The 12,693-nt window shown below is 36.0% G+C and overlaps 1 protein-coding gene across 4 annotated transcripts in view; it reads right to left on the bottom strand.

Moving 5' to 3' along the window:
- Positions 1–11,999, bottom strand: part of LOC131039406 (probable peptide/nitrate transporter At3g43790) — a 206,330-nt gene extending 194,331 nt beyond the window's left edge. For 3 of the 4 annotated variants that reach the window (XM_057972150.2, XM_057972151.1, XM_057972153.1), the window contains exons 1-2: positions 11,655–11,999; positions 10,976–11,016 (exon numbers count right to left, since the gene is read on the bottom strand). In XM_057972150.2, the coding sequence (XP_057828133.1) occupies positions 10,976–11,016; positions 11,655–11,802 (189 nt within the window). In that variant the 5' untranslated portion in view covers positions 11,803–11,999. Of the gene's footprint in view, positions 1–10,975; positions 11,017–11,239; positions 11,259–11,654 lie in introns of those variants that run through there. The other variant, XM_057972152.2, reaches the window with a different exon arrangement.
- Between the last annotated feature and the right edge of the window lie 694 nt (positions 12,000–12,693).

Raw genomic sequence — 12,693 nt, 5'->3', positions numbered from 1 at the left:
CAAAGTGTCTAAATTTTTCCACTGTTGAAGCATTTTAAGGGTAGCTTACCATTATATTTACCAAAGCCTCTTTTTAACTTTCTCACAAAGTGAGCTGCTTCACAATCCGATTCTTCTTCTGTGCTATCACTAGATACATGTCCCTTGTCTTTGCTCTTCTTTGAAGCTTTGAACGCAATTTCTTTCTTTAATGAAGATTCAACATTTGTCCCCATTTCATATGTTGTAAGGATACCATGCAGTTTATCTACTGTCATCTTATCTAGATCAGCCATTTCTTCAATAGCTGAAACTTTAGCATCAAACCTTAAAGGAAGTGATCTAAGTATTTTTGGAACAACCGTCTTGTCATCAATCTTTTCTCCTAAGCCCTTTAGAGAGTTTACAACTTCATCAACTCTCAGAAAATAAGCTGCAATACTTTCTTCCTCACGCATTTTAAGACTTTCAAACAGAATTCTATGATTTGAAGTTTTGCATTCTTAAATTTCTCAGTCTCCTTCATATGCAATCTGAAATTTCTCCCACATAGTTTGAACTGAGTCACACTACATGACTTTTACAAACTCAAATTCAGACAAGCCACATAATATTGCATTCATGGCTTTAGCATTACTTTCAAAGGTCTTATTTCTATCTGCATCAGTAAGCAGATTAGTAAGAGGCATATAACCATTAACTACACTCATCCACACATCAAACCCAAGAGACATTATGTAAGTCTTCATACAAACACTCCAAAAGGCAAAATTGGACCCATCAAACAGAGGAGCTTTGTTGGTTTCTAGACCTTAAAGGGCATTCATCTTAAACTACCAAGAACTAACCTTTAGGCTTTTAAGGTTAAAAAGAAGGTAACTGGCTCTGATACCAATTGAAGACCAATTCAGAAATACTGAGAAGGGGAGGGTGAATCAGTATTTCAAAACTTTTACAAATTGAGACAAATGAAAATAATTGAACACATAATGACCAAGAGAACGCAAATATTATCTCGTGGAAAACCCTTTCGAGTAAAAAACCACGGCATTGAAATCTTTCATTAAAAATGGGCACCAACCCTATTACAAAAATGAGCTCCAACTTACACCAAGAGCACCAACTCAGACTTGCCAAGGCACCAACCTCAGAAATTGTAAATATAAAACTGACTTAACAATGCAATTCAAACTCCAATCTTTTTCTAAATTACATAGCATTCAGATTTTTTGATCATTGAACAAAGTCACAAACTCACAAATGATATCATTGATTGAGATGTTCACTGTTTCCTTTTGAAAAATATTATCAGACTGTTGCATTGTCAAACTATAAAAGAATAACTGGTATTTACTCCTTCAGGGCTCACAAATGTAAAACTATCAAAGTCAATATGAACAGCATCTTATCCATATACTAGCGACAGCTCCACCCAGTTTCAAAACTGATATCAAACTCATACATTCAAACCTCCATCTCCTCTTTCAAATTTAAGCCTCAACTTCAAATATATAAATCTCAAGCATGTACAATCTTTTAGAACAATGTAACTGTATATTCGTAAAAACGATTCAATACACTTCACCAAAATGCAGTAGACTAAATGAGGCCAACAATCACCTCCTGTTTTTAATAAAAAAACTCACACAATCTTTGCCTAATAACAAACTTCACCAAAACAAAAAGAGACGTTTTTCAAGGCTTACAAAATACACACCTATAATACCACATACGAAACTCATAAATAGTGCCACGTAGATGAGAATCTGAATTCAGCCTTTTCAACAAAAATACTCTTTTTATTCATAATACAGCTCCAGCCAAAAAGCGTTCTTCATAAAACCCCACCATTCAAACACCAGATAAATTTTAGACTGCAAACATTTTGAAAAAAATTCCAAAAGCCACCAAAAGAAAATATATCAATAAAAAATGACTTACAAATTTGAAAATCGATCCATTTTTTTAAACCATGTCGACACACCAAAAAGAACGACTGCTAGCACCAACCCATGCAGTTGTCAACCTATCAAGAAATAATATAATACATTTTTTAAAATGCACACCCAACAGATTTCAGGAAAAAACGTATTCAACCATTGTCTTTTTTAATTCGCCATCTGTTCACGTGTTTTTTAAAAACAGCAATACCACTTCCATATACATGGAAGCAAAAAAAAACTCCTCGTGTAATGTCCCCATTTTTAGCACTACGCTTTCCAATGACAGTCAACCTATCCTTGGATGCCCGTAGGCTAGTCAAATGCAGAATTAGGGTTTTCTATTTTCTAAGAGGATTCTTTGGTGTTTTCAGGGGTGTATACGTTGGACTTTTACAGTTCTGATTCTAGATTCCTTCTATGTTTTCAAAGAGCTTCAGGATGGTTTGACATGCATCTGCATCAGGTGACTTTTTTCGGACTTACTATTTTTATTAAGTACGACTGCTGCTCAGAATGTGGTCAAAATCACTTTGGAAACACTTACTATTTTTAGCAGTATGCTATTTATAGTAAGTACTATTTTTGGCAGTGTTATTTTTGGAAGGTTGCAGTGGTATTGTTCAGAAGCTATTTCAAGCAATGCAGTTTTCAGGGTCAGTTTGAGCAGTTTGTCTTCCAGCATTTCTAGGGTGATTTATACTTGAGGAAAAATATTTTACAAGTGAATTATTTATAAGGCATGATGGACGCCTTAGAAAGAAATATGTTAATTTTATGAAATAATTCACTTAATTTCCTTGGATGCCATAAGCTCACTTTATGAATATTTCAAAAAGTATATTTTTGCTACCTTGAGGGGGTCGATTTGATGAATTGAGAATTATTTTTAACTTAAGTGGGAGTCCCTTTTGGAGGAAATACATGATTAAAATAAAGGCAAATATTATTTTTGCTTGGGCGTCCAAAGTGGATGTAATTTCATTTAATGGCATTTTGGAGGGAGTTGAATTTGAATTTGGAGCTTCAAAAAGTTATAAATAAGAGTGTTGGGCTCTTGTTTTGGTTATCCATTATTGCTTTGATAACGAAGTGCTGCCAAAATGTTGTCAGACTCTTAGAGGAATGCTTACCTCCTAGTGCCTTAGTTTCATGCTTGAGAGATAGCGCCTAGCTGAATGTATGATTGTTTCTCATCCAGAGGAGCAGATTGGACTCAATGTGGTGAAGATTTTTTAATATCCCTAACAATTTTTTTATTTATTTTTAACAAGATTACAATCACACCAACACCCGTTAGGGATTAGAATAAGAAAACTAAACCAACTGAAAGGAACCCTACACCTTTTGATCACCGAGAGCCCAAGTTGGGAGGGTGAGAGCATACGGTGGCAGGGGATCATTAGATGCAAACTTCTAAAAAATGCTTATTACAATAATGGGCGACAAGCCAGCCCCTTCAACTTTCCAACGGGTAAAACAAGGAAACTTGGCGGTAAACCAGCCAAGTAAACAAAACACACTCAAGCACAAATCACTCTACAACAATATTTCAGCAAGAGGACTGAACACTTACAACAAAGCTCAACTTAACCGCTTATGCAGTAGGAGGACCATTACAAACAAAATATCACTCGACCGCTTATTCAGCGGGAGGACAGAATTACAAAGATCCAATGTAGGCGGCAAGCCAGCCTCTTCCATTTTTCAGCAGAGATTTGCTTTACAATCCAGAATTGGCTATTAGTACTACTATCCAGCCTTACAATAAAGAGATGCAATGCATAGAAAAGAGAGATTATACTGTCCAATACTGATGAATATCTCCAAACTTATCACAATTAGCAAACTCAAACCCACCCATATAGAAAGAACACACCACTAATCACTAAACTGAGAATACAATCTGCTATCTACATAACACGCAGAAAACAGCCACTACCAAATTCACTAATATGCTCATAACTCACCCAAAACAACTCGGAATGACACAAAAACTTAAGCAAATGAAAGATAAGACAGACGATGCAACCAGAACCTCAAACCTGCACTGCGAACGCCAACAACTAGCACGCAACCCAAGGCAGCCAAGAAATGGTACGACCCAATTGGGAAGTACGATTTGCTGCCAAAAATTAGAATGCACACCAAAACAAACGCCGAGGTAGAAGAATGGTTGCCCTCCAAATATGCTTCCAACGGGCTAATACCCAGAATGATCGATTGCACAGGCAGGGAGATATGAACCAATCTTCGCTTCAGCCACACCAAAACCAGCAACACATGAAAACCACACCACACACTGAAAACTTCACCAACAATCCTCCACTCGGCTAAGTACTATGTCTCAAGTACAAAACTGGCTAAACTAGGGAGCCACAACTCCGAAGCTCAAGTTCACTCACCATTCCGGTAGCATAACGATATGATTTCCTCAAGATCCCCAAATGAAGAGCCCATCCCTTGTATTTATAGATTTCTCCCTCTGAAATTCAAATGCAAATGGCACCCAAACTCATTTGAAATTCACTTCATTTCATTTCATGTCCCCCTCAAGACATGGCGTCCCCTTTCCAGTCTCCCTAGTCGAACTTTACCAAGGTGCACAAGTTCGAACTTTGAGAAAATAATATAAAGTGTAGAATGACTTCATTTGGACGCCCACCTGACTTAGGAAATAAAATGGGACTTAGGATAAATAACATATATATTTTCCTTGCTAAGTCATTCCTCAAAATATAATCAGTGAAATAATTAAAAATTAAACTTTAGAATAAAGTAATAATATTTAATTAGCAATTATAAATCAACCATTGATTGTTGCCAAATCAACCATGTGAACGGAAGTGCAGAAAACACTAATCTGAACTCAATCGGAGCTCTGCTCAAGACTGTCAAAAATAGCACTACCTGAACTGACACTTACTAAAAATAGTAAGTCATGAAAACATCTCTGAAAGACATGCTCGTCAAACCCTGTGAGAGAGCTCGGAAAACCCAGAAAAACCTCAAAATCCAATCAGTTGCCACCAACTTACTAAAAATAGTAAGTTCAGAAATCACTCCGAAACAAAATGCATGTTAAACCACCGTGAAGCTCTCGAAAAACCCAGAAGGAATCCTCAGTTCTTTCTGCCAGACTCCAACCAGAACATCCTTGAAAACTGTAAAGAATCCTCCTAGAAATAGGAAACCCTAATTCCTTATTCCAATCAGCCTACGGGTCTCCGGAATAGGCCAATGGACCACTAATTACTCCTTACTGAGAAAGGGACATTACAAATTTGTGTGGATTTCTGAGTGTTCTTGTTGCTGATCGCAAAGTGTGCTGAAGTAGATTCTTGGTTGCAAGTCTTAGTGTGTCATTCTTCTCATTCTGGGTATTTCTTCTATCTCTCTTTGTGGTTTAGGCGATTCATTTTGTGAGTTTGTAGAGTCTAAAATGGTGTTTGGGATTTTATTTTTGCAAAATCGTACTCTAGCTGGTCGTACCATGTGGCTGAGTGCTTTGGGATGCGTGCATAAATTATTGGGGTCAGTTTGCCATGTTTTGTTGTCCTAGGATTGATCACCTACCTCCTAGTGATCATATGCTTTCAGTTTCATGTCATTTGGTTAAGAATTGGGTGAGTTGTGAGTGTTTTAGTGGGATTTTGTGTTGCTGGTCTATGTATTTTCAGCGTGTTGGGAGTATATCAGATTTAGAGACTTTCCGATTTGGAGTGTCTTCTTGTGTGGAGTTGGTTTTAGGGTGTGTGGGTTCTTTGGTGTGGAGAGAAAGATCTTGGTAATTGTTTGCAGTTGTTGGTTCTTCATTCTTATCTTCTATGATTCATATTGTAATGATGGTAGTAGTACTAACAGCAATTTCTATTGATCTTTCTTAACCCACTACAAAGTGGAAGAGGTTGGCCTTGCCGCCTATCTTTGGGATAGTGATTTCTCTTAATTTGTAATCCATATTGTGCATTGTAAAGCTGGTTAGTAGTACTAACAACTATCTAATTGGATTATTGCTCTTAGTCCCACTGCATAAGTGGAAGAGGCTGGCTTTGCCACCTACTTTGAATATTGTAATATTGTCCTCCCGCTGCATAAGCGGTAGAGTTGATTTGTAATTTCATTTCTAGTCCTCCTGCTGGATAAGCGGTTGAGTGATTGCTACTTCAGTTTCTTGACTTGTCCTTGGCTAGTTTACCACCAAGTGATCTTTCAATATTCTCATTATCCCGCTGAAAAGTGGGAGGGGTTGGCTTGCCGCCCAAGTATTGTAATCAATTTCAATTTCTTGCATCTAACGATCCCCTCAACACTATATGCTCTCACCCTCCTAGATTGGGCTCTCGGTGATCAAAAGGTGGAAAGGGTTACTTTCAAGAGTATTGGGATTTCATTTTCTAACCCTAACAGGTGTTTGTGTTGATTGTGAACTGAAATAATTGAAAAAATTAAGGGGGATATTACATCTCGGCCCAAAAAAATTCTAGGAAAAAAAATGCATACAATATATTGACAAATCCCTATGCCAGCGAACACTTGTGGCAAGAAGATATACACAGCTGAAAGAATAATTAATTCCATTACCAATCACTCCACCTATGCGATGCCAAAAAAAACAGCAGCTTCGAAACACAAATAAAAACTCCAACTGAAACAAGATGCTACCACAACCAGAAGAGAAGCGCCATAAGCATACATGTATGCACCTCCAAGTGACATGGAGAATAAAAACAAATCCAATACACTAAGAAGAAATTCAAACAACAAAGAAAAAATGTGGCAAGTTCTCACCATAGTTTTGGCCATACATCTCCTTCAAGCCAGCAAACAACTTAAGCATGTGTTCTGCAGTAACATAATTCAAGCCACAACCAGAACAGCCTTGACATCAATGCCACAAAATAATCCAACAAGACTACTCTGCCACGTAACAAGAGGGCCTTGGTTTGGAAATTTTGGAATTTCCAAGTGGATTGCAAAACCAATCGAGCAACATTGAAATATACTTCCCTTGTGAGTGCAAACCTTTTATTTGTTTACTTTGTCTGAAGAAACATCCCTGTTTTAAAGTTCAAGGATATCAGTATTTCATCTTTGTTTGGAAATATCAGGCATTTAAGAAATATTAAGGTCCTTAGCTTTTTGTTCCATATGTATTTTTCTCTCTTTTGATGGCGCATCCTCTTACTTTTCTCTCTCTTGATGGCATCCCCTTACAAGGATTAGAGAGGGTTCTGCACTCTTCTGAAGAGAAAGGGTATTGTGATGTTAGACCAGAGGTTATATTGGTTGGGCCTCTTGGATTGAGTTACAAGGCATATTTGAATTAGATTATACAAAGAGACCCACATTATCCTTTATTCTGAAAGCAATGGGTTTTTTCTTGAGTAACCCTGAACTGGTTCTCCGACAAGGAGGGTCTGGTTGCATTAAATAATAAGAAAAACCGTCTTTTGATTGTACAACTATATATATACCCTAACATCTAGTAGAATTAAATGTTCCTGGACTCTCGGACATCTTTTTTAGATTTTTCTCAAATTAGAAGTTGAATCTGATTTGTAACTCATCTCAGAGTAATATCTTGACATCAAAGTTGGTGATGTCCAGATTTTGATGTTGTAAAAAATTTGACACTTACTAATACAATACTTTTCCATCTATCTATCTATTGATTTATATAAAATCTTAACTGTATTCATATATAAATGGCTGAAAGTGGGTCTGAAATTTTTCCTCCTATCTGATCTTCCTCTCTAAAACCAGACATCCAATTTCAGGTGAATTTTTATTTTGGGATAGATGAATTGTTGGCTTGTTTTGAAAAGTCTGGCTTTTGAGATGGCTTAGACAAAAACATGTCATCTCCCCCGAAACTGTTAAGCATGTATTCTTGGAAATTGAATTGGCAGTTATGGCATATTGAGCATACAAGCATTCTAGGTTGGAAGCTATTTACTGAGGGAAATTTCATGGATAGATATTTGGAATGGGTAGCTTCATCACTTTAACATTTCTGAATTTATAAGTAGCCTTGGTTGTTTTCAACTGAAATTCTTTATCTATTTCACAGAAAAGAACTGATGGCATCTTTTAAAATAATGCAATGGAAGCCCATTGACTGCTCTATGGAAGTATTGCTTTTCTCTCTCAAGCGTTCTTATCAACTGCAGCTTGAGAACTAGTGGTAGTTATACCCAAGGAAGGGATTCAGCATCAACATATGCTTTTGGCTTCAGCTGGCATCAAGGAATCTCGGAGTAATGTCGCTGATCAAGTCAATTGTGACAATGGAGGTTGCCTATAAAAGAGGATAGATGCAAGTTTTAATAATAAGGTCCCCCTTGCGAAATAAGTGAGGCAGCCCTCTTCATTCTCAAAGTAGAAATTATAGCAATGCTTCTCATGTCAATGTTGCCAAACCAGGTGTTGACCATGTTCGTATCGATGCACTTCATAGCCATACTACTTCATCTATTCCAACCAATGACCGTTTTCATGTTGATGCATATGAGCATAATGCTAACAATGAAGCTAATTTGTAAAAATACAATTTAGGTGCATAGAATCCCGGTACTTACAAGAAGACTTCTGCTTTTAAAATTCATGATGACAACTATGTCGAAGTCATTGCCTTGCATGTTGCAACATGTGTGAGAGTCTTGCACGTCTTGAGTGAAAATGATGTGGACACTGGAAATTATTTTCATCTATTCATCTTACTTCAACAATTCTAGTTTGTTAATAGGACATTTTAGAGTTATTTTGGCAATGCTTTTACAATTCTAGAAGATGTGAAAGTGCTGATTAAGGAGACTGTCGTCAAGGAAGATAGATTCGTGTTAGCATACATTTGCAAATTTCATAGGTAATCATAATATTGTGTGTCTGGACTCTGCATACAATGGTGTGAAGTTTACTTTTTCTGTTTTCAATGTTATAGTACAGAAAACCAGTCGTTCTCCAGGGAAAAACCCCAAGAAAAAAACTGTGGTTCTAGGGGATGGGGACATCCCAGGGACTGTGGGATGAGGATGAATTTTGTCCCCCCTGCCATGCACATTTCCTTTCAGAGGGTGTTTAGGAATGGACCGCCATGCAATCCCTGGAACAGACAGGGAGCATGCAACCATCCCTCAACAATCCTACAGATGGCATGGCATTTCCATGTCAATTTAAAAAAAAATTAACTCTAATCACAAAAAAGAGGAAGAGAAGATGAGGAAGAGGAAGTCGCCCATGGATTATTTAAAAAATAGGCATTGAAATTAAAAAAATATGAAGAAGAAAGGTGTGTGTCATGAAGGTCGTTGTGGTCTCAAAGGCTTTAATTTGGTAACAGAGGCTTCAACCCATAAACATGAGCTGTATTGGACCCCATGGGTGTTTGCCACTCCCAAATCCCAGCTCTGGTTCTGCACCAGTTTAAATCCAAAGTAATTAAAATTCATTTATGCATTTGGTTCGCTGAGTCAAAAATATTGTTTTCTGAGTAATGTTACAATGATTACTTTGAGTAATGTTACAATGATTACAATTGAATGATTCAGAAAGTAAATATATAATAATCTTAGTAAAGATGTTTGGATTTCACACGCGTACATTGACACTGCAATTTGTTGTGGATTTATGTGTCAAGTTCTATTCTCTGGTGAATGCCTTATTTGAGAATATGCTGAAGCTCTTGATTGATATTATCAAATTTCCCATTCAAGATTTGGCTGGGATTGGTTTATCTGCTTTTATTCATTTGATGAATAATGCTGAAGCCTGGTACTCTTATTCTCCATTGATGAATGGCAACAGGTCATATCATTTTGAAAACAACAAATTCAGAGACAATGCCATAATTTGCTGAGACTTTCTACAGCTTGGTTGGCTTAATTGAAAAGATGATTTCTACAAAATCTGATACAATTTTCACTCCAGATGGAGGTGATGACATATTAATATTGATCTCTCTCATACAGAATGTCTTTACACCAAAACAATTTTGTATAGATTTTAGATTCTTTTATTTGTATTGTTTACAAAAATCATAAATTACACTTCTTTTACTAATTTTTTATAATTCCTTTTTTAAATGTTAATTTTTATATATTATTTTTATAAAACCCCCGAAGAAACAATTTACCATCCCTTAAATTCATCCCCTGTTCCGACATCTCCCCCCACCAACCCCATCTCCCAGGCTCCGTGAAACACTGCAGAAAACCATATCCAAAAATCAATCGAATTTGCTTTCAAGACCCACCTCAAGGTTTGATCTTTCCCCTCTACTTTCAACTGGCATTTGTCTTTTTTTTATGAAATGAACGACCCAACAAAAAGATAAAGATTAAAGAGGCAAAAAATTTGCCACGGGTTGTTAACGAGGTTCCAAAAGAAAAATACCGATTCTGTGTTTGCAGTGTTTGCAGAGTTCTACGCCTACCACTTCACGAAAAGTGCATGGAGACTTGTCCAACAAGAAAGAGGAAAAGGTCATATGATTTGTCATGGACAATGATTAATCAAAAGAAAACGACAACAGGAAAACGAACAGAAAAGACTTCGTGGTTCGACGAATTGTCATTAGCAGTGTGGTGGATGATTTAATGTCAGCGGACTAGAATTAATTCATTATTATCGAAAGAATTTTACTGTCGTTTTAACAGTTGAAAAAAGATAAGATCAATCCCCAAACTTTCAAATGTTAGGTTTAAATTATGGCGTATTTTATGCCTGCACTGCACATTGACGCAGAGACCAAACAGTAAGCAAGAGCGATTTACGTCCACGAACTATAATTTTATGTCCCACGCGTTCTTCATTGCCTGCTTTCATAAACCAAATGCTCAAGGAATAATCATAAAAAATGGATTTTCCTGGACCAAAATTCATTCTTTGGCCAATTTAAACTATTTCAAAATTTTAGAAAGAGATCAATAGACTCGAACGAAGAGCTCCTTTGGTTTAAACAAAAGTCACGATTTTTAACAGAAAAGAACACGTACAGTTGAAGAAAACAAAATGTGAAGTTACGAAGTAGTTCCGGATTGAGGAAAACGACATACCATAAAATAAAGAAACGGGAACAAGGAAGATATCGGAAGAGCTGCAAAACGCCCAAACACCAAAACAAAATATTAGTATTTATAAAACTATATTCTAGGAATAAAATCAAACAAAATATTTTCGCTTCTCAGAAGTACGGAGTTCGATCCTCTGGAAGGGCAAACAAATATATAGTTAGAAATAAATTAATTAATTAAAGAGTTATTTCCAGAAGACACGAGCATAAATAACGTCAGAATATGAAACTCCCAAGTTTACACAACTAGTTTTCCGAACTCCAAACAACTCATCTGCCGCAGAAGTCGGCTAAAACAAAACCTACAGCTGCCTAATGAATTTCAGTAACAGGCGATCAGATAAATATTTAGCTTAAAAAGTAGACGACTCCGACGAATAATTTTAAGACAGCTAAGCTTACACATAAATCCATACAGATTTCTTTTGATCTTCTTACTAGACCAGAAATCTCATATAAAATAACAAAAAAGAGCGTCGGAATTTAAATTATTTTCTAATGTAATTGTGATCACAACTGCCATCAGAACCTGGCAACAAAGACATTAAACAGCCTTCGATAGTTGCAAAACCAGAAATAAAAACAAACAAATTTTAGCAATAGAAGAATAAATATAAAGTAGTGCAGGTGAAACAATAGAAAGGAAAGGTGGAGGTAATGACAATTGCAGAGAACAAGCAACGCAACAAGGCTCAAGTCTTTGATAGGATAGCCCTTTTGCGTTGCTTTACGCAGGTCAACTTTGCAGCCGGGGCAGTTCTCGTAATATTTGACGCCGTTGTTTAACAGTGGCTCCTTGCAACGATCCATTCCCCAAGATTTCTCCAAAGAAATTTAGCTCTGCAACTACCTAGGTGTGGTATAGAGAGATCTACTTATATAAATTATAAAAAAAAGTACGTATAGAACTAATGAAAATTAAGGACATACGCTTTAAGTACAGAACTAATGAAAATTAAGGACATGTGCCTCTAAACATGTAGAGCTGCCATTGTCAATATTTCGAAGTATACGGCGGATACTACGAAATAGTTGTAGGAATTGATGAGTATATTTAACTGCATCTATATATTAAAAAAAAAAGGTGGAGAGATATCTATCTATTAAAAAAATGGAGAGATCAATTCCAAACTATTCTGTTTAAATTAATACATGGATAATTGTTTTGAATATAATAAATATTGACAATTTTAAATTATTTTATTTAAATTAATATATGTATAATTATTCTGAATATAATAGTATCAACATTTTGGCATGTAGATAAAGGATCTTAGTAGATATTTTATACATCTGAAGCTCTTAAATGACATGTTGAATTTTGGCCAATGTTTTTTGGGTTTCTTCCTATATCACTTAAGAGTTTAAAGCTATTGTTTCAACTTTTAGATAAGACAAATGCAAGAGGATTCATTATATGCACAAAGATCAAAAACTAGTCATTTAGAAGCAATGTCTAGACATTCCAATAATCTTGCGTTACAATCACCAAAAAAGTTGTACACCAAAAAAGTTGTACAGCTCATCTAATACATGTTACTCTAATAAATATTTTTCCCAATAGCTATGCACAAATACCATAACTATGTGCTCTGATTATAAATAAAGTTGTACAACTCCTTCAATTAAATATTCAATTTTTTTGAGAATTTTTATAAAAAATTGTTATTTTTCTCATTGTCTTGCATAGAGGTCATTTTT

The sequence above is a fragment of the Cryptomeria japonica genome, chromosome 10 (genome assembly GCF_030272615.1).
Source record: "Cryptomeria japonica chromosome 10, Sugi_1.0, whole genome shotgun sequence".
Classification (NCBI taxonomy): Eukaryota; Viridiplantae; Streptophyta; class Pinopsida; order Cupressales; family Cupressaceae; genus Cryptomeria; species Cryptomeria japonica.
This window is presented reverse-complemented; position numbering and strand designations above follow the sequence as displayed.